General features: G+C 34.5%; 1 protein-coding gene across 1 annotated transcript; it reads left to right on the forward strand.

Annotated features, from left to right (window-relative positions):
- The first annotated feature begins 5,427 nt into the window (after positions 1-5,427).
- Positions 5,428-11,977, forward strand: LOC141665319 (uncharacterized). Its single transcript, XM_074471299.1, has 16 exons — positions 5,428-5,431; positions 6,231-6,302; positions 6,461-6,517; positions 6,922-7,008; positions 7,594-7,680; positions 8,429-8,509; positions 8,613-8,933; positions 9,060-9,158; positions 9,256-9,628; positions 9,713-9,865; positions 9,908-9,996; positions 10,165-10,234; positions 10,301-10,623; positions 10,743-10,900; positions 11,309-11,575; positions 11,681-11,977. Exons 1-16 carry the CDS (start codon positions 5,428-5,430, stop codon positions 11,975-11,977), a joined length of 2,538 nt encoding a protein of 845 aa, XP_074327400.1.
- The last annotated feature ends 11,753 nt before the right edge of the window (positions 11,978-23,730 follow it).

A 23,730-nucleotide genomic window follows, 5' to 3' on the forward strand; every position in this document is an offset into this window, starting at 1 on the left:
GTACAGCTGAATGTTGGAGCTATGAGAGGAGTGATACACTTGTGAGAATGAGTGTAAACACGAGTAGAGAGAAGAGTGAAACACATGTGAGGTACACTAAACAGAACCACACACTCACAGTGAGGAAGAAAGAGAAACACTTGTTATTTCTTTTCCACCAAGTGAAATATGAGAACTCCTTCAGACGACGGCATACATTCCTTCTTTAAGGGGAGATAAAAGCTTAAGTAATAGTTTGGAGGATTCCTCAACTAAGGGGGAGAAATAGCAGGGAGGAAGAAAAAGATGAAGAACATGTACACTACACCACACCATTGTTGTTTGTAGCTACGGATCCTATTGTACGGGAGAGGTGGTAAACACAAGGTGATTTTCTAGTAAGGGAAGAAGCTGTTAGGGGAGTACCATTGGTTTTTATATGCGGATCCTATTGTACGGGAGAGGTGGTAAACGAAGGTGATCTTCTTTAATCAGTTGATTCTCATAGGGGGAAAAGCAAGAGAGATATGTGCTTCTCAACAGGAAATGTGGTTGTATAAGTGAAGATGAAACTACTTGAATATATGTTCAGTCTAGAGGAACATCTACTTGGAATCTGGAAAAGGTTAAATATTATCCAGAACTTTTCTGCTATTTACTTTGCATTTCTGTTTATATCTTTTTCTTATTTGTTAGTTGAGTTATCCTCTAGGTATTTGTGTGTTATTGTCTAACAAACAAATAGGGGGAGATTATAAGGCATATGTCATAGCCTATTTATATATTCGAGGATTTAACTCAACTCAAATAAGAATGTAATAAGTAAATAGTGGATCTACCGCCAAAGAGATCTCGCAAAGTAACATCTGTCAAAGGATTCAGAAACAAGGTTCATCTACAAACTTGAGGAATTAATTCACTGGAAGAAGTTCAAGAAATTGATCATGCCTTAGTGATATAAATCAAGATTGTGGATTTAATCAAGTGACAGAGATCTCGTCAGGGTATCAGATAATTACAAGGATTTAATCTGAAGAAAATCAATTATCAAAGTCAAGACATGAAGAAACGTCACGGAAGTTAGTCACTCATGAACCAGACAGTACATCGAGTGTCAACATTGAAGTGGTGGAATTGATTCATAATTCTTAGTGATTTTCAGAAGATTTTCAGAAGAATGGTTGCTGCTCAGGATTAGTATTAATTCTCTATTAATTAATTAAGTCATATAATTTAATTAAAAAAATAAATTATATCTGCAAAAATTAATTAATTTATTAATTGAATTAATTGATTAATTAATTCAAAATTAATATTAAGAATTTTCAGAAGTTTAATTGGATTAAAAACAGTCTTAAATCAGCAAGACAATTGAAAATGAACTAGCATGACAATCTGGATTGTCATACCGATTGTCATGCCAAGTCATTTCAATTGTCATACCGAAAGTTACACTGGGAGGAGGATAGTCTTGCTAGTTCATTCTGATAGTCTTGCTAGTTCATTTGATAGTCCTACCGAAAGTCTTGCTAGTTGTTGGGATTGTCTTGCTGAGCTCAGGATTGTCATTCCAGTTCATTCCATTATGTTGATTGATTAAAAAGACAGAAGCAGCCATTAAAAGAATAGTCACAACACAACAGAACCCGAGAACAAGAAGAAAAAGAAGTAGAACAAATATTTCATCTTCTCTGCTAATTTCAAGACATAATTTCTAGTTTGTAAAGTTAAATCCAAACCACTAGAAATCTTTATCTTGTTCTTGTGTAACAATCTAGCGGATCAAAATCCCTAGAACTTAATCTCAAATCGCGTTTAGCATTTGATTCTAATTATTGCAAAAATAGAAAAAGTTCATGTCGAATTTATTCTTAATTTTGTGATAATTAATTTGAGATTAATTCCTTGTAATCGATACAGTTGTTGTAACACCTTTCAAGTTTAATAATATTTTTATTTAACTTGAATTTTGTTTCACATTTTTTATTCCGCATTTAATTCGATTATTCGGTACTGTTTGTATTCAACCCCCCTTTCTACAAACACATTGGGACCTAACAGAAATATTTTCTTTAAAATCTAAACTCTTCTTCTTTATAAATTAGGATACATGTGAACTTTACTTATACACATTTTATGAAAAGAGAGTACATGAATTTCAACTCGTGCATGGTATTTGTAAGCAACTAAATTTATATATTCATCTGCCATCGGCTTTTCACAGATCAAGATCTTCTCCATCTCATGATTTTTTTATAAATTCTGATATGACTTAATAGTATAATTTAGATTAAATTTAATTTGAGCCGCCCTCCCGTTGAAATTTTTCTGCTTCGAACATCCTTGTATACTTCGAATATGCTTGTCTGGTATAAAATCAAAAACTTAATTTTATATAAATATGAATATATTTTCTAGTTCGAATAGCATGTCACCAAATCTCTTACATCTCATCTTTGTTGAATAATAATACATTTTTCTTTATAAATCCAAACTACTCTTCTTTAAGATATCTTTAGACTTGTAATTTGTTAAAAAATGATCTTAACCCCTATTGTTTATAAATAATTATACATTTTCTTTAAAATCTGAACTATTCTCCTTCATAAATTATGATGCATGTGAATTTGATTTGAACACATGATTTTTTTAAAAAGATCGATGTAGGACTTATACATGATTCAGCTTGTGCATCGACTTGTGTATGGTGTTTGTAAACCACTAATTTTAACTTATTCATCCGCCTTCAACTTTTCCCAGATCAAAATTTTCCTTGTCTCATGATCTTTTACTAAATTTTGATATAAATTTAATATTACAATTATATTTAGAATTGTAAAGAAACATCAACTAAATAATTGCATTGGAAAATAAAGATTGATCAACACAAAAAAAAAAAATTATCAAAAAAATCACAAAGAAACAATACAAAAAACGAACTGGGTTAAAAAAGAGATTAAAAGACAGGTAAGAGGCTTCAAATATATACACACATCACGTTGTTGAAATTATTGTTACGCTCAAATTATTTTTACGCTATTGATTTTTATTTTGTTGCTTTCCTAATAAATTCGAATGTAAATAGGGAATTTTAGTTTTATTTAATTATAGATTGGAGTTCTAGTAAAATAGATAAATATGATTCAATATGAAAAAAATTAAAAAATGTATATTAAGATGATATTAAAGTGCTACATAATCCCTCGCGTAGTTTTTAATTATTTGATAAAAATTCTATAAAAAAAAGACGATTTTTGACAATTTCATTGATTCTATTTAAAACTCCAAAATCCTTATTCCCTTATATCTATATCCAGTTAAACATAAATGGTGTATTTGAAGAGGAGAGGTTGTTGGTTGCACTCGAATCTAGCCGCTAGGTGTAATGTGTTTAATAAAATCCTTCCTCCCATATAATAATAAAACCTTACTATTACTTACATATATAGTACAGATAAACATTATAAATAGTTAGCACGTGCAGACCATATCGTATACTCCTATATTTTTTTTGCTAAATATACTTCTGTAAAACTTGCACACCAAATCTATTTGTATGCGAAGGCATAAATCAGTATAACTGAAAAAACTGAATCAAACAAACAACAAAAAAAAATTAAATAATCATTTTTATCAGTTAAAAGTTCTTCCCCGTTATATGTTTATAGTGCTTTTTAACCTCCTAAATACCATTTTTCACAATCTAATTTTAATATGTTATTAAAAAAAGGGCTAATTATACATCAGTTTGCTCAGAAAACCGATGTCTATGTTAATCTTTAACATCGGCTAAAAACTGATGCTAAAGACCCCTACTTTTTTCTACACATGCGAAGATATCGGTTTAGAAAAAAAAACATCGGTTTATAACCGATATCTAAGGGCATTTTTTTAGTAGTAATGGCGTGAGTTATGGACTTTTTATGTTATAATATAGTAAAATTCATCAGGAAACTCTGAACTAAAGCATATATAATAATATAGTAGAAAACAAATTATATAGAAGAAATAAAATTATAAGCACAACACAATCGTTAGAGCAATAAGTTATTAATATAAGAAATCTAATATAGAATTTTAAAATACCGATAATGGAGCAATATAACTCAATACAAAGGAGTGCCCTTGACTTGTGATTTCAAAACATACCCGGATATTGTATTTGTCTCTCAAGTCACTTGAACATACTTCTAATTTTATGTTCAAATTTATAGTATATCAGCATAACTGGTAATCTAAATCGCTAGCAAATTGATGTAGTTCTCGGATCGTAAAACATGATTTTTGAAATCCCACAATTAGTAAACAAATCAAAGGTTTTGGATTAATATTTCATAGAACAATATATCAAACATCTTATTTATCTTGACAAAAAAAAACATCTTATTTATTTATTTGAATTCTATTTCTAAATGTATTTCAATGCCTAGTTTATTTAAACTATCTTTCTCTATTAATTTTGAACATCTATTTTACTTCTCATGCGTTAAGATATATATTTTTTTCTCTATAAATTTGAACAATATGTTAAAGAATTTTTTTTTACTTCTCATACCTTAAAGCTAATTTTGGATTAATATAATCCGTATACACCCCCCACCCAAATATTTGGCAAAATTTTGGAACGGTACATTAGCCCGGAGTCTGACTGATACCTGGCCAAGTTCATAGAAAACATGCAACATAAACAATTTGACAATTGACAGGTAGTTTACGGAAAATAAATAAGTAAAAGACATTAGCATTTGATAATTAACATGTGGTTTACGACTAATTAACACGTAAAAAGTTTATATTTTTAATCTTGATCATATTGTTCCTTAAATATATACTTACCCAATCTTAGAAACACATTTTATTTATAAATTCGAGTCAATCGTCCTTATAATTTGGTATACTTATAATTTGGTATACCATTTTTTATGAGTTCAGATCCTCTCCTTTATAGATTAAAACACCCTTTCTATTTATAATATTTTAATTGGTAATTCAAACATCTCCCCTTCATAAATTATGATAGCTTTTCAACTTAAAATAATATGTTAAAATATATTTTAATTATTAATATTTAAAATTATAAAATTATAAAAAAATTGAAACGATATTAGGATGTCATCTAATCTTAAAAAAAATAGGATGGTAAATCAAAAAACATGTAAATCAATCAATCTACCGTACCCAGTAAGTATCGTCTAAAATAGTGTCCGGGGAGAGTATACCGTACGCAGCATTACCCTCGTTCCAAAGAATGAAGACTGTTTCAGCAAAATACCCCGACTTGTGTGTGCACAGATATGTGTGTTTTAGCTACAAATTGATATACAATCTATATATTCTTAAAGTGTACTTAATTTACTCATTTTCCAAATGGGTACCCATAACTCATATTAAGTATAAAATCACTAGATCCATGGATAGATCCATGGATATATCTACAAAATTTACCCAATGGGTAAATAAATTTACCCATGACCCATATTAAGTATAAAATCTATATACCCATGGATATATCCATATAAGTTTACCCATTTTTTTACCCATCAAAACACTAAACATGGAAATTTTTTGATTTTAAAATTTAAACATCTTATCTAAGGAAAGATTTGCATGATTTTCTCACATCTGTTACAACACTAATTCAATGATAATTATTGGTTTCCTTAATCTCTCTCATTCTTTGCAAGCATGACCTAATTGTTTCATCGCCTACTTCAGTTTGAACGAATTGTTGGTTAGTATATCTAAACTGTTTCCCCCTTTTTATTAGTTAATTAGTGAGTCTCATCTTATGAATTTAGTTGATTTATATTTTTTCTACAGCCAGTTCATTTGATGGGTTGGTTTCGTATGTAAAGTTTTGAGGATAATAGCTCAAGATTTTTGACCTAATTTTTTCATAAAATTCTTCATGAAGATTTGATGTATATCATGTTCGTCATACAAGTTTACAGAATATGTTGTTCATCTGTTAAAACCAGGTTCATGATTACTGAATATATCCGGATGGATTCTCGAGGAACAAGTACATCAGGTATTCATCTCCTTTGTCAGTTTACTTATAATAACATCGTTTTACAGATATCTGATTTGATCATGATTTTCTTATAGGTTCAAAATGACGTGTTCATGGACGTAATGTGGAAAATGTGTTTAAAAATCCATCAGAACCAGAAAATCAAGGTAGTGTACACTTTAATTCCATTTCTGATTCGTTTATTGAATGTGATAATAATGTTCATGTATTAATTCAGTTGTCAAATGTCGTACGCGTGGGAATAATGTGGACAAGAATCTCACAAATTCAGCAAACATATATGATACACGTAAGCTTTCTCTAAAGAATTTCAGATTGGTTGATGTGTATATATGTTTGACAGACGATGTTATGTAACATACCATGTATCTTCTCCGACCGAGCATATGAGTAATGATAATGTACATTGTTATACATATATTTGATGTGCTTATGTTAATAAAACAGGTCATTCTGTAAGAACTCCGTTATCAGTTATTGATCAAAGCGTGACACCAGAACAGGGTATTGGTCTCATTGTTTATCCGCCTGATTGTTTTTATACATGGATTGATAAATGTGTCCTGAAGTTTCTATTAAAAATCATGAATAAGACAGCTTTCGAAAGGTGTGTTTCATAGCGGAGTTGCTGTAAATCTGGAAAGCAATAGAATGACATCAGATTACATCAATGGTATCATTCTTCATCCATTTTGATTGTTATTATACAGATTTTGTAATGATGACTTCAGTTTGCATATATGTGTCGTGTTGCCGTTAATAATAAAATAGGTCATTCGGTAACAACTCCACAATCAATGATTTATCAAAGTGTGACACCAGAACAAGGTATTTGTATCATTGTTTATCCGTCTGATTCTTTTAATACGTGCATTTATAATTGTGACTTGAATTTTCTATTAACTCAGGAATAAGACAGTTTTCGAAAGGTGTTTTGCATAGCAGACTTGCAGCAAATCTGGAGAGCAATAAAATGACATCAGATTACAATAATGGTATCATTCTTTATCCATTCTGATTGGTATCCAACATTTTTTCCAATTTTGTCTTCGATCATTTATTATATATGTTGTGTTGCTGTTAATATTTTAAGCCTAATATATTGTTAAGATCATCAATAGGTAAAATAAGGATGGATTTTACCCATTACTACTGATTAACAACTTCATGCAGGTACTGTTTCATCTCAATTTACACGTTTAAAGTAGCAGCCGCAAAGTATTCTAAAGAGTCCTCTTTCAATATTTGATGAAAATATATCTTCTAATATTTCAGCAGCCTCAAAACCAGGTTAATTTTAAAATAGTTTGATCAACATCTTATTCCAGCCTATTAGGAGATGTTGGTCATGTTTCATATTTCCATTTATTTTCCATCTTCTATGTAGTGTGAAACGTAAGAATTCGTTCAAAAAAATTGAACAAACAAGATCTCGGTGTTTTTCGTAACACCTTAGCAGATGGAGAAAGCAATAGAATGACACCAAAGCATAATAATGGTATCATTCTTACTCCATTCTGAGATGTATCATACATTTTTATAATTGTGCCATCAATTTTCCTATATTTATTGTGTTTCAGTTAATAATATAGGCCATCCAATGACAACTCATCTATCAAGATCTGATGAACGTGTGCCGCCTAATATATCATTAAGATCGTCGAGAGGTAAACTTTAGTTGGATTTATTTCACGATTACTATTTTTAACATCTATTAGGCCAGAATTTATAGCGGAGACATGCTTTAGGTAGTATTTCATCTCAGAATTCACGGTTAACACAGCAGACGCAAAGTGTTCTGCAGACCTCTCTTGCAGAAAATCTTGAAAGCCACATAATTTGTTCAGAAGAACCTAATGGTATAATTCTTGATATATCTCATTTTCCTGATACATCTGTAATTAAATTGCTTTTGAAATTGTGGATTTTGTGGGAATAGTTGCAACAATGAACAATAGATCTATGATGCAGCCTGTTGCGGTAAAAAAATCACAATCGTGTCTGCCGAGTCCTCTATCAATATTTGATCAAAATATATCTCCTAATATTCCATCAAATTCAAAATCAGGTTAATTTTCATTACTTTCATTAACTTCGTATTTCAGTCTGTGTATGAGTATTTATCAGCGCAGATGCTAAAATATGTTTCACATCTTCTATGTCGTGCATAAAGTTAGGATCCGTCCAAAGAATTTCAACAAAGAAAATCTCGGTGTATTTCGTAGCACCTTACCAGATTTGAAAAAAATATCCGGATAATGTACTTCATCGCCTAATATTCAGTTTTCTTCTGCAACTAATCCACAGTCATCAGGTAATTTTTTAAACAATAAAATGCAATTCCGGATGTATCAGTTGATTATGAAATTATGTCAAATTCTAAAAATTTTAGTATTCTGTAAAATATTTTTTCAGGGATGTTTTCCTCTTCTCGGACTGGTGAACAAAGTACAAATCAATTTCTACGCATAATATCGCCAAACGTTCCTGTCAAAGGTATCAAATTTTGCGGCTTATTCCTGAATTACAAAACTTTGAAGGATTATTTAAACAATGTGTCATGTTTAATACTATGCATCTACTAATGTATATTATGTAGAACATAATAGTAAAAATGCAAAAATTCAGAATATTAACAGCAGTGGAAACAGTTCTCTCATATTCTCAATTCCTGAATCCTGTGTGACAACCGTTCATAAACAAAAAGGTGTCAAAAAGAAAAGTGTTGCTGACAGTGAAGAAGAACAGAATCCTTCAAAAAGGTTTTGTGGAAAACTATCACCAGGTCCTTCGTCATTCAATACAGCAAATGTAAAGAGTACATTTGAAAAAGGTGAAAGTTCTAGGAAAAAAAATTTAATGAATGAGTTCAACGATGTTGATGACAATGTTACAATCGACAGTGATACAACATGTGGAGGTATTAATTATTTGTTTTCGAATAATATGTTTAATTCTGCAGGACATTAATAATTATTTTACTGTCTAAAGTATAACCTACTTTTGCTCAATGATGATTTTTAAAATTTTCCATTTTTTTCGACAGACATGGCAAGTGATATTGAGAATATTGATGAAGAATATTTGAGCAATAATCAATCTATGTGGGAAGGATACTTGAATCTTGGAGCCCCTGATAAAATCTGTTCGAAGTGTGATGCTGTCATGTGGACTCACAAAAAACAATAAGAGTTCTCCTAATAAGCCACCAACATTTTCTCTTTGTTGTAAAAATGGTCAAGTCGTACTGGATAAGGAGAAACAGCCTCCTGAACCTTTGGCTACTCTCCTTACTGGTGGTGTTCATTTTAAGCATTTCAAAAAAAACATAAGGTTTTACAATTGCATGTTTGCCATGAGAGCTACTGGAGGAAAGATTAACCATTCAATAAACAGAGGTGGTACGCCATATTGCTTCAAGGTCCAAGGTGTTAATTACCACAATATAGGAAGTCTGGTCCCAACTGACGATAACACTCCAAAGTTTTGTCAGCTTTATATCTATGACACAGAGGATGAAATCAACAACAGGATCAATGCAGTTAATGGTTGCAGGGATGCTGTTAATGAAGAAATTGTACAATCTTTATTGCATATGTTGGATGAGCATAACAGGTTGGTTAAAGGTTTTCGTATGGCTCGCTAAAGGGTTAGGCAAAATGCAGTAGATGAGTTTAAATTGGTTCTGATTTCATCGAGTTTAGCAAGTGGCCGACCAAATCACATTGCTCCATCAAATGAGGTAGCAGGATTGATTGTTACTTCTCCTTATGCAAAAGGCTGTCGAGATACTGTCATTGATTCTAGAGTTGACGGATTACAGAGGATTTTTGAGACCGATCCATGTTTCATGTAACTTCAATATCCATTACTTTTCCCTCACGGAGATATTAGATATTACCGAGAGATCCTATTGAATAGACCTGTGAAGCATTCTAAGAGAGACATAGAAGTTACCGGATCTGAAGATCCTGACGAAAAAGGTGCTAGAAAGTGTATTACAATGAGAGAGTTTTATAATTATAAACTAATGATACGTCTTTCAGAGGGTACAAATTTGCTATTTAACAAAAGTATAATTTCTCACTCAGTTGTTCAACTTTGTGATAATTAGTTTATATTCGATGAATTTATACCTTTTACTGTAACAGGTTTGACACCACATCTTGGAGGTCGTTTATGGCAGCAATATGTTGTGGATGCTTTCACTGCAATTGAGCAGTACAGATTGGACTAGATTAGAGACCATCAAATTACTATAAGATCTGATCTCTACCATAATATCAGAGATGTAATGCAAAAGGGAGATAGAAATCCATCCAATATTGGTAAAGCAATCATTCTTCCCGCTTCATTCACCGGAAGTAAGCGCTATATGACTCAGTATTTTAAAGACTCATTAGCAATATGTCAAACTTTAGGACATCCTTCATTGTTCCTTACTATGACCACTAATACAAAATGGCCCGAAATTCAGCGCATGTTAAAACATATGTCTGGTGTTGATGTTGCTGATGCACCTGATGTTGTAGCCAGAGTCTTTAAAATGAAGGTTGATCAACTTATGGATATGATTAAAAAGAAAAATTGTTTTGGTAGATGTATAGGAGGTATCATTTTGGCTAAGTTTTTTTATACTCATTTTATTATTCCTAAATTGTTCTATCAAAATGCACTTTTAGTATATATTTTGCCTGGTACTAACCGTTTTTCTACAATATTTCCATAGTGATGCATGTAATTGAATTCCAGAAGTGTGGATTGCCTCACGCTCATATATTAATTTGGTTGCACCCCGACGATAGACCTAAAATAACTGAGCAAATTGATAAAATGGTATCAGTTAAAATTCCCAATTCAGAAATTGATCCAGTTGGATATAATGCCGTGAGCAATTATATGATCCACGGACCATGTGGTCCTGATTATACTAAATCTCCATGCATGGTCAAAGGCAACTATATAAAGCATTTTCCTAAGCGGTATTTTCATTAACATCCTTAAATTATAAATACTTTACTTTGTTAATACCTCCAGTTTTATTACCAGATTTTTTACAATTTTAAAATGTTTTGTTACATGTATAATTCTCATACATTTTTTTATGAGTGTGGATTCCCCATATATAAAAGAAGGATGACTGGAATTACCATTAACAAGAAGGGGGTCAATCTTGATAATCGCTTTATTGTCCCATTCAATCGCGATCTTTTGGTGCATTTTCAATGTCATATAAATTTGGAGAATTGCAATAATTCAAGATCATTAAAGTACCTTTTCAAATACTGTCTAAAGGGTCATGACACGGCAACAATGTGTTTGAGGAAAACACGTACAGGTACTTCTGCAACAATCCCAAAAAAAGCACCAAAAGGTCCGATTGATGAGGTAAAACATTATTTGGATGGGAGATATGTTTGCGTGTCAGAAGCATCTTGGAGGATATTTGCTTTTGACATTCATTCCCGTTGGCCATCGGTAGAGAGGTTACCGATACATTTACCAGGCGGGAAGCATTTTTCGTTTAAGGCTGGATATGTCTTGGAGGATGCTTGCGACAAGGCAATATCAAAAAAAACCAAGTTAGAAGCATGGTTTGATGCAAATCAGACTTTCCCAAATGCGAGAAATTATAGTTATTCTGAATTTCCAAATAAGTTTACTTAGCATCCTCGACCTGGTATCTGGAAAGAAAGGAAAAGAGGAGATGTTATTAGGAGACTCTCTGAAGTGCATTCATCAAGTGGTGAACTATTATATCTCCGCATGCTGTTACTTAGGAAGAAAGGTTCCAGGTCTTTTGAAGATCTTAAAACTGTTAATGGACACATCCACGAAACATTCAAGGAAGCTTGCACGGCCCTTGGTCTTCTACAAAATGATAACCAATGGCATGAAGTAATTGCCGAGAACTCCCATACATCATTGCCTCCACAGTTACGTGCAATGTTTGTCAATATTTAGGCATATAGTCCTATTTCAGATCCACTTAGACTTTGGGAAGCTAATTGGCAATGTATGTCAGACGATATTCTCATCATCAGGCGACATATGCTTAATGATCCTCATATATACCTATCAGGCGAAGATTTGAAGAATTATGCACTTGCAGGTTTATATCTCATTATCATACTACCTGAATAATTAACATAATTCTGTTTTAGATACTATATGTAGTATACTTTTAAACTAACATAACACTTCATATATATTTTTTCCCGCAGAAATTGAAAAATTGTTTAATGACATCGCGAAGAGTTTGAAGGACTACGCGACAATGCCATTTCCAAGTGGAGTTTATTTTAGCAATGCTGTTAACAAACTACTCCAAGAAGAAACTTCATATGATAAAGAAGAACTAAAAATTTTGCATGAAAAGAATCATGGAATGTTATTCCCTAATAATGCAATAAGAATTACAGAAGGGGGGTTGAATGGAATTCTTGAAATTTTTTCTTGGTTTAAAAGTGTTCTAACTTAAAATATATATCTGTGTGAATTGATTTGTAAAGTACGGAATAATAACTTGGAATGAATCAAAACACAAGTAATTAAAAACACAAGTCTTTAAAAACTTTCTGGTGGATTTGAATGTATCCACCAGAGATATATAATATATCAAGAGAACTCTGTGTAGCAAGATTTGCTCACAGCTGCTTACAAATATTTCTCTAAGAATTTTCTTGCTTAGTGTTCTTGTTGTTCTATTTTCTACTTCTTGGTTTATATATCACCAAGATTACAAAGTAATAAGATAAGATAATAAAACAAAACCTATCAAGTCTAATACTATGTTGCTTCATTACTCTATTCCAGCATCTTTGAATATCTTCATAATAGCATGGAAATGGAAATGCTTCTTTGTTCTCTAAAACCCAGTTGAATAGGCTTCCACATTCCTTTTTGCATACACTCGACGCATGTGACTATGTTATCACTGTCAACTGATGTTTGAATTGATTATCCGTCGGGTACATGATCATCCACCAGGTTACCTTGTTGATCATCCGTCGAGTGCAATTGTTGATTATCCGTCGGGTAGCTAACTGGCACTTTGACTTCATTTCATTTATGCAGAATTACAAAAAATCATCTGTGTACAATTAATCAACCTATTCTGCATATCTAATTAAAGTCAACATGACTTGAGTGCTACTACAGAAACTAAACAAGGTGTATGCAGAAATGTGATACAGACTCATTATTACACAAGCTACTCACTCCATGGATAATTGATCATCATCCGTCGAGACTATATTGAGTCATCCGTCGGGACTATATTGAGTCATCCGTCGGGACTATATTCCTTATCCGTCGAGTGCTACATTTTTCACTAAGTAAAATCTACTAAGGTGTTTTGTTAATGAAATCATCAAGTTCATAACATAATTATAACAATCTCCCCCAATTTATGTCTACTGGAATTGTAGCCATAAATTAAAAGAAACTTGATGATAACAAAACACCCTAAAAATATAACTTTAAAAGTATGTAGATGAAACTGTAAAGTGCTTCAAATAACATAATATACAAAGATTAGCTCACAGTCATTTTCAAGGTGCTCCTCTAGCCTGAGTAGATTTATCTAGTTCCTTGAAGGTCTGGACCTCTTTCCAAGCTTTCTGTTGTTTTCTTCTATCTGATTTTGGAGCTATCTGTGGAATTCCAGTTCATCAGATTCTGAGAGATTTAGCTTTTCTTGCATCTCCAAAAGAGTCTCATTGCTATAGATGCTCAATTGGTCTTCTAATCTGAAAAATCTTCTAACTCCTTTGTCATCCATGAACTCCATCAGGAAGTAGGGCCTTAGATGCACTCTACTTCATGTGTAAGGAATAGTAAAAGTCTTTGGGAGTGCATCTTTAGCTCTAATACTCCTCAGTTCTTCAATCTTCTTTAGAACCAGTCTTCTTACAGTTACATTGAAACCAAAGTTCTTCTTGAAAGATGAATAAACTTTTATCAGCACTGATTGGCTTTCTTGAAGGATCCTGTGAAGTGGCCATTGAATCTCCTTTCCTCCCTTGTACTTGAAAACTAACCTTTCAGGTAGATTTCTATAGGCATCAATCCCTCTAACTTCTTCCAGTTCATCTAGATAGAGGTTTAGGTCAGAAAATTCCTTGATGTCACATAAGTACAAGTAATCTCCCTTGTTGACTTTAGATTGAGCTTTGACTAGAGATTTGGATTTGAGAGGTGACACCTTCACTTACTTGACTGCTCTTGACTTTGTTCTCTTTGGCTTGTTAAGGATTGGCAAATTGAAGATTGGTTCATCCTTAGGCACAATGGGTTCACCATGAATGTTCCTGTAAGGATCCACCACCTTAATGTCTTCAAATGCCACTGAGGGTTTTAATGCTTGAGTTGTAGTTGGAGTGGATTCCTTGGGAAACTGATCCTCCAATTCCTTACCAACAAAGTTCAATTTCCTTTTGGTTCTTTTGGCCAATTCCTTGTATCTTTGAGATTTCTTCTGTTGTGGTTCAACTTGCTTCTTTGGATCTTGAGATTTAGTGATTTCAGATGGCTGAGTAGGAATTTGTTGTGTTGGTTTCACAGCTTGTAGCTTGCCCAAGATAGCAGCTTGCTCTTTCTTTTGTTTAGCCTTTTTAGCATCTAGAGCAGCTTGCTTCTTTTATTGCTTCAATCTTGCCTTTTCTTCTCTCTTTGCTTCAGCAAATTGAGGATGTCCAGCCACCATACAAATTTCTTTTCCATTTCTGAAAACTTTAGCAATTCTCCTTTTTAAAGCTGAATCAGCTGGATCCTTGTAGAAGGCAATGGATCTTGACAACAGTTTCTTCTCATCAGGCTTAGGTGTCGCATACACTGTGTCCAAAGGGTTCTTTAGTGAGGTTCTTGGATAATTCACCCTTGGCTTCAAAAGTACTTCAGCCTTTGGAGATTTGATGCAGGATGGTTCCTCTTTCCAGATAGTTCAAGCTCAATTCATTCACAGAGATTTGCCTGACTTGAAAGTGATGAATGGCTGACTTTTCTGGCTTCTTTGCTAGCCCAAACTTCTTCTGAATATCCTCATCAATCTTCTCCCAGTTGATTGGCTTCAACTGCTCCTTTTCAGCTGCTCTTAAATTGGCTGCTGCTTCATTTATCAGGTCAATGCTATCTTTGGCTGGTGGCTTGGTGAAAGTAATTGAAGGCACAATTACTTTGCTAACATCAATATTGAGCACTTTTTGCTCCCCCTCACTCCTAGAATTCTCTTTCTCCCCCTTTTTGTTATCAGCAAGTTGAGTAGAGGAGGCTTGTTCAACCACCAGTTTCTGAAGCAAGTCTGTCTGTTTAGCTTGGTGTAGATGAATTATTGTGAGAGATGCTTCCATTGCTGACATTCTTGTATCTAAGGCTTCTATCTTTGTGGCAAGATCAGAATTTTTCCTGAGTTGTCTCTTGATGTTAAGCATTGTAGCTTCTGGAAGTTTAGAGTCCATTTTGTCAGAAATGGCCTTTTTCATCTCATCAATATCACCTTTGATAGTGTTGACATCTCGAGCATATTGAAAACCTTGAATTTATTGTAGTTGCAGAGAAGTAAGATGTGCTTAAAGGATATTTTTGGTGTTGGCATTTGTGGTGGTTTGAAAAGCAGAATTTGTTTGATTTATTAGTTGAATCAGGGTTGTCTTGAAGTAATGTTCATCACAGTGCTTTGAAAATGCCCAAGATGGCATGCCTGATCTTGAACTAGAACCTACTTCTCCCCTATGTCCAATGGCTCTTCTTCACTATCTCCACCTTCACCTCCAAAGAATTCTTCTGAACCACCAGTCTCATAATCAACATCACCAGCTGTAGAGGGAAAAGCTGCGATGGCATTCTTAGCTCTTAGCATTGACTGTGTGGTGTGCACCAAGTTAAGCATCCTTTCTGCATTGTCATTGCCCTGTTCAGCTAGAAGTTGATATGCTGGAATAGGGTGAGTAAATGTCTCAACATCAAGGGAGGTAGAATCTATAACAGCTTGAGGTTGCTGAGATAGTCCCTCCCTGTCTGCATCATGGACATTCATTAACTCACTTACAATAACATCCATCCTTATATCTTCAGTACCTGCTTTTCTCTCATTTTCTCTCTTTTGTTGCATCAAGGTCTCACCTTGGCTCCCCACCCTCACACCCTCACCTTCACCATCTAAGGTGGGACTCCACACACTCTCTTTTGACAATCCTAAAGAACTGGATTGCATATTTTCACCCTTTTCCTCTCCTTTTTCCTGGGAGCAACCCAGACTCTCACTCATAACACTCTCTTCCCTCAATCTTTGGAGTGATTGTACTACCACTAAGTCTTTTGTACTTGAAATAATTGATGAAATTCGAAGCTGTGCAGAGACACTCGACGAATAAGGGATATCCGTCGGGTTAGCAGTTTGACTATCCGTCGGGATACAATCACTACTCGACAGATGAACAATATCCATCGAGAGAGTAGGAATAAATGAGTTAGGAGTGGAAACTATTGTGGACTCTGTGCAGATTGATGAAAATTTTGGCACAAATGTCTCAACAATTCCTGAAAGAATTGGCAAGTGAGCCAACAAATCATCCAAAAGATGATGCTCACTTGCACTAGATTTTGGCTTCCCCAACAGAGTTAAAGAAGGGGAATCAGGAATTGATGTGTTGATTATATCCACATCCAGAGAGTTTGTGGGAGAATTTGGTGTTTGGGGTGCTTCTATAACTAAAGATTTGGGCTATGACTCCACATTTATTGGAGCCACATCAAGCTGACTTTGAGAAGGTGCAATGATTGTGTCTTTAGCACCCGTTTACACAGTGTGTGAACCCTGTGCATCCCGAAGGGTTTTTGGTTTCTTCTTTCTGGTATAGGTTTGGGGTGAGCTTGTGTCCCTTACCCTTTTGGCCTGTGCTCTTGGCTGAGAGCTTTGTTCGATAGTCAAATCCTTTTGGGAGGATGCAACTAGCAATGAGCTTATTTCCTTATTAAGCACTGCAGTCTATTGGGAAATTGCAGTGTGGCTAGGCTGGACAACACTCACCTCGCCTACCTTACCCACCTTCACACTCCCCTCTTTAGATTTGGTGGATTTTACAACTGGCATCTTTTGAGAGATATCGGAGGGGGCTTTCTTTGACTTGGATTTAGAAATTTTGGATTTGGCAGCTTGGGTAGGCAACTGTTGGGTCATTGACACATTTGCCATAGCTACACTAGATTGCAAAGAAATTTGTGAGGTTGGAATAGTAGAGACAGATGAACTTACCTTACTTACCTGAGGTGCTTCCATTACAGGGAAATAGAAGAGTGGCATCTCTTTGTGATGCTTTGCCCTGTTCAAATCTGCAATAATTCTTCTCTCTTGAACCCAACAATCTAATTTGTTGGTTGGGTTCTCAAGCACAATTCCCTCAGAGAGGTGGTTAGCTAACATTATGAAAAATCTAGCATAGTAAACATTTCTACCCTTCTAATTTAACTCACCTAACTTAAACCCCAACTCAAACAAAACAAGGTCATTAAAGTTAAAGAACTTATCAGTGACAAGCATGTAAAGCATGTTAAGCATTGATATATTGACAGAATCAAAATTACTGATTTTACCATAAAAGACCTTAGTAACTACATCACATAGATAACTCCATTCTTTTCTAAGACCCGACCTCCTAATTTCACTTAACTTAAAAGTAGAGAGTGCATAGTTTATGGAATTAAGCATGTTAATAATGTCAGTGTCTGTGTGTGATGAAGTTATAGTATAATCAGGAATCTTGAAACATGCTTTAACAACATCACTATTGATATAGAATTCCTTACCTTTGATAGTGAGTGTGATGGTCTTATCAGTTGAGTTGTACACAGCAGTTGACCATATTTCTTCAACAACCTCACAGAAGATGGTGGGTGATTCTAGCATGGCATAGTTGAGTTTGCAGTTCTTCACAAAATCCATCATTTTGTGGTAGTCACCAGACTGTTGAATCCCCTTGTTTACTAGAGCCGTGAAGTTGTTCTTCTCATAGATGAATCCAGTTTGTGACATGATCTTGACTACTGGTGCCATTGTTAGAGAGTGGAAATTCCAGAGATGGAGATGATAATCGCTTTTGAGAAAGAGAGAATTTAGAGCAGATGATTTGAGAATAATAAAAGAAAAGTAATGGAAATGAATTATGCTTTTATACTATCTCAAAAATAACTATCAAAAATAATAAAGTAAAATAAAGTGACCAATAAGAATTGCCCAAAATAGCCATTTAAAAATAAACTGTAAAAATTCCTTCAATTATCCATCATGTTATACTTATAAACCGTAAGTATACTCGATGGATAAAGTTCAGGGAATTAATGGCTAAGATTCAGACAATTCGACGGATGAGGATAAATCAGTTATCCATCGAGTCATAAAATATTCCAGAAAAGTAATTGATTTTATTAATAAAATGTATACCGACGGATGATCAAACTCGATGGATACTAATTATCCGTCGAGATGTAAATTTTGACTTAACCAAAATTTCATCCAAGAATGTAAAACCAATTAAATTTCTGGCTGCAATTCAACTTGCAAATTATCTGGAAAGATTTAAGAGTAATTTAGCATACCTAACTCACTTACCAACCTTGAAAAGGTGGATTCATCCAGTGGCTTGGTAAATATATCTGCAAGCTGCTTTTCACTTGGAACAAAATGTAGTTCCACAGTACCATTCATTACATGTTCCCTTATGAAATGGTACTTGATGTCTATGTGCTTTGTTGTTGAATGTTGCACTGGATTTTTAGTAATGGCAATTGCACTTGTGTTATCACAGAAAATGGGAATTCTTTCCACTTGCAGACCATAGTCTAGTAATTGGTTTTTCATCCACAAAATCTGTGCATAGCAACTGTCAGCAGCAATATATTCAGCTTCAGCTGTAGAAGTAAAAATTGAATTTTGCTTTTTACTAAACCAGGACACGAGCTTGTTTCCTAGAAATTGACAGGTTCCTGTTGTACTTTTTTTATCAATTCTACAACCTGCATAATCTGCATCTGAATAACCAGTTAGATCAAAACCAGAATCTTTAGGGTACCAAATGCCAAGTTTTGGTGTTCCCTTGAGATATCTGAAAATTCTCTTAATAGCTACTAAGTGAGATTCTCTAGGATCAGCCTAAAATCTAGCACACAAACATGTAGCAAACATTATATCTGGCCTACTAGCTGTTAAGTACAGAAGTGAGCCAACCATGCCCCTATAACTTGAAATATCCATAGACTTTTTAGTAGTGTTTAATTCAAGCTTAGTTGCAGTGGCCATGGGAGTTTTTGCAGATGTGCAATCCATTAGATCAAACTTCTTTAAAAGATCATAAATGTATTCAGTTTGACTAATGAATATTCCATCACTAACTTGCTTAACTTGCAAACCAAGAAAGTAAGTTAGTTCTCCCATCATACTCATTTCATACTTACTTTGCATCAATTTGGCAAACTTTTTGCAAAGTTTTTCATCTCTAGAGCCAAAAATAATGTCATTTACATAAATTTAACAAGTATATTAGAGCCATTAACATTTCTAAAGAAAAGAGTTTTGTCTACAGTACCTCTAGTGAAGTGATTCTCTAAAAGAAACTTTGACAAAGTGTCATACCAGGCTCTAGGTGTTTGCTTCAGTCCATAAAGTGCTTTCAAAAGATAGTAAACATATTCTGGAAAGTTTGGATCTTCAAAACTAGGAGACTGACTGAAATAGACTTCCTCCTCCAAATCTCCATTCATAAAGGCACTTTTGACATCCATTTGATAGACTTTGAAATTGACATGGGCTGCATAGGCTAAGAAGATTCTGATGGCTTCAAGTCTTGCAACAGGAGCAAATGTTTCATCAAAATCTATTCCTTCTTGTTGACAATAGCCCTTAGCAACCAATCTAGCTTTGTTCCTGACTACTATGCCATTTTCATCCATCTTGTTTCTGAATACCCATTTGGTGTCAATTGGATTCTTTCCATTAGGCTTGGACACCAGCTTCCATATTTTATTCCTCTCAAATTGGTTTAGCTCCTCCTGCATAGCTAAAATCCAATCAGGATCCAACGAAACTTCTTCTACCTTCTTTGGTTCTTCCTTAGAAAGAAAGCCACTGTATAGACATTCTTCTTGAGTTGCTCTTCTTGTTTGAATTCTAGAAGATATATCACCAATGATGAGCTCAAAGGGGTGATTTTTATCCATTTCCTTTGTTGAGGTAGATTAGCTCTAGATGAAGAGGCCTCATTGTTGTCTTGATGTGTGATTGAGTTTTGATTATTAGAAACTCCCTCTAAGTTAATGGATCTTTGATTTGAGAAAGGAGAACTTTCTGTAAGTGATCTATCCTGACTTCCAGCTTCTTTTGATGACCCGACGGATGGTGAATTTTAATACCGATGGATGAGGCTGGTTGTCTCCCGACGGATAAGGCAGATTGTTTCCCGACGGATGAAGCATTATGCAACTCGACAGATGTTGAATTTTGTGCTTCATTGGTAGTATATTTTTCTGCATTATCCTTTGATACTGTTTCTTGATCACTTTCATCATCACTGTCATCACTAACCATCTCCACATTGTCAAATTTGAGGCTCTCATGGTAATCTCCATCTTGTAGTCCTTCAATCTTTTTATCATCAAACACAACATGTATTGATTCCACAACAATGTTGGTTCTTAGATTGTATACTATATATGCTTTACCAACAGCATATCCAACAAAAATTTCTTCATCTGCTTTAGCATCAAACTTCCCATTCTGATCAGTTTGATTTCTCAAGATATAACATTTGCAGCCAAAGACATGAAGAAAATTTAGAGTTGGCTTCTTGTTCTTGAACAATTGATAGGGAGTCATGCATTTTGCTTGATTAACCATAGAAATATTTTGAGTGTAGCATGCAGTATTTACAGCTTCAGCCCAGAAATATGTTGGTAATTTAGATTTTTCAAGCATTGTCCTTGCAGCTTCAATAAGTGATATGTTCTTCCTTTCTACTACTCCATTTTGTTGTGGAGTTCTTGCTGCTGAAAACTCATGCAAAATCCCATTTTCTTCACAAAATGCTCTCATGACAGAATTCTTGAACTCAGTTCCATTGTCACTCCTGATTCTTCTAACTTTGAAATCATGATGATTATTGACTTGACTTATGTGATTGATGATGATTTCACTAGCCTCATCTTTAGACTTTAGGAAATATGTCCAAGAGAACTTTGAGAAATCCTCTACAATTACTAGGAAAAATCTTTTCCTTGAGATGGACAACACATTGACTGGTCCAAACAAATCTGTGTGTAGCAGTTGCAAAGGTTTTTCAATTGTTGAATGAAGCTTCTTTCTGAATGATGCTTTAATTTGCTTTCCCTTCTGGCAAGCATCACACAGTCCATCCTTATAAAACTCCACTTGAGGAATGCCTCTAACCAGTTCTTTCTTTACTAGTTCATTCATGGTCTTGAAGTTTAGATGGGATAGCTTCTTGTGCCATAGCCAACTTTCATTCTGACTTGCTTTGCTGAGAAGACAAGTAACAGATTCTGCATTTGATGAGTTGAAGTCAGCTAGGTACACATTTCCTTTTCTCACACCAGTGAGAACCACTTTGTTGCTCCTCTTGTTAGTCACAACACACGCTTCTGAGTTAAAGGTTACTGAATTTCCTTTATCACAAAGCTGGCTGATAGTCAATAAATTGTGCTTGAGACCATCCACTAAGGAAACCTCCTCAGTGATGACATTGTCTTTTGAAATCAAGCCATATCCCACAGTATAACCCTTGCTGTCAACTCCAAAAGTAATACTTGGGCCAGCTCTCTCCTTGAACTCTGTGAGCAGGGTAGAATCACCAGTCATGTGTCTTGAACAACCACTATCCAAGTACCATAGATTCTTTCTGTTTCCCTGCACACATCAAAATCAAATCAAGTTGATTTTGGTACCCAAGTTTCCTTGGGTCCTGCCTTGTTAGCTTTATTTTTCTGTTTCTTAGGCTTTATCTCATTTGACTTAGGGATATCAGATTCATCCTTAATCATTTGAGGTGAACCTTTGAAACCATTCATTACAACAGAATTATCATGCATATTTTAATTAACAGGAAAGGGCTTGATATTAGTAAACATGTTATTCCAGTAAGGCATGCTAAATGGCATTTGTGGCATACTAAATGCAGCATAATAAGGAATATGTGCAAATGGCATATTAGCAAACTGTGCATTCATATTCTGTGTAGACATAGCATTCATAGGCATAGAAGACATGGCATTCATGTTGGGAAATGAGGTGGCACAGATGTGGAAGTAGGCATGGTAGTTTTGCAATTAACAGACAAATGATTTACACTACCACACTTGACACAGATTTTTCTTGGAGCATATTTATCAGGTGTGTAGTTGTTATGCTTGTTAATTCCTACTTTACCATTTGTATTATTTTTCTTTTTAGCCTCTATTTTAACCTCAATCTTTTCCAGTCTATCACTCAATTGCTTGACAGTCATATGACCAACATTAGCCTTTTTCTCCTTCTTCACTTGACTGGATTCTCCTGGAACAAAATTCTTGGAAACTGATCCATATTTCTCATTTAACTTGGTAAGTTTGGCTTTAGTCACAGGTTTGCTCACAGTCGACGGATGAGGATTTATGTCACTCGACGGATAACCCTTTTTGTTATCCGACGGATGACCCTCACCATCCGTCGAGTCTACATCTGTTAGCAATCCTTCAACCAATTTGGATTCCAGCTTCTCCTTATTCTTCTCCCAGGCTGCATCACAAAAGGACTCAATACCTTGAACTTTGGTGATTTGAGCATGAACATCTCTAGATGTTTTCCATGCCTTAATCACCTCCTGTTCTCGTTTAAGCTGCTTCTTCAAGATCTCTTCTTTCTTCAAGGACTCAGTTAATTCATCCTTAGCAATTTTACACTCAATTCTTAATTTTTCAAATTCAATGAACTGAGACTCTAGCACATTATTCCTTCCACTTAAAAACAAATTGTTTTCTTTAATTTTAGCATTTTCCTTAGTAAGAGACTTAAGTGTAACACGCAAATGATATAGTTCTGTAGACATGTCATTTATTGCATCATTACACTCAGATTTAGATAAATGTGCAAGGTTAGTGGTGATTACCTGATTACTTGAAGAACTTGTCTCTGTTTTATCAGACTTGGCCATTAGGGCTAGATTGACATAGCTGACATCCTCATCCTCATCCAGACCATCTGATGCCCAGTCATTTTCTTGTGTAATAAAAGTCATTTCCTTTTATTTGAGCAACTCAAAGTATTTCTGTTTATAATCCACAGGCTCAAACTTCTTTTTGTTGGAATCTGACTTTCTACACTCACTGGCAAAGTTCCCTGCCAAGCCATATTTGAAACATTTGAATTTAGATTTATCCACGATGTTTCTATTTGGCTTGGCTGCTCCAAAGTTCTTCTTAAACTTGAGCTTGGCAAATCTTCTGGAAAGAAATTCTAGATGTTCATCAATATCTTCCATGTCATCTTGGCTCAAAGAATCTTCATTTTCTGCTATCAGCCCTTTGCCCTTGTTTTCACAGACCTTTGAAGTTGATTCAACAGCTTCCATGTTCATCTCCTTCTCTTTCTCTAACTCAGCAACTAGTGCAATGGATCCTCCTTTCTTCTTTCCTCTCTCCATCCTCTCATCTTGCTCTATTTCAAGCTCAAAGTA

Source organism: Apium graveolens, chromosome 6 (assembly GCF_009905375.1).
Source record: "Apium graveolens cultivar Ventura chromosome 6, ASM990537v1, whole genome shotgun sequence".
Taxonomy (NCBI): domain Eukaryota; kingdom Viridiplantae; phylum Streptophyta; class Magnoliopsida; order Apiales; family Apiaceae; genus Apium; species Apium graveolens.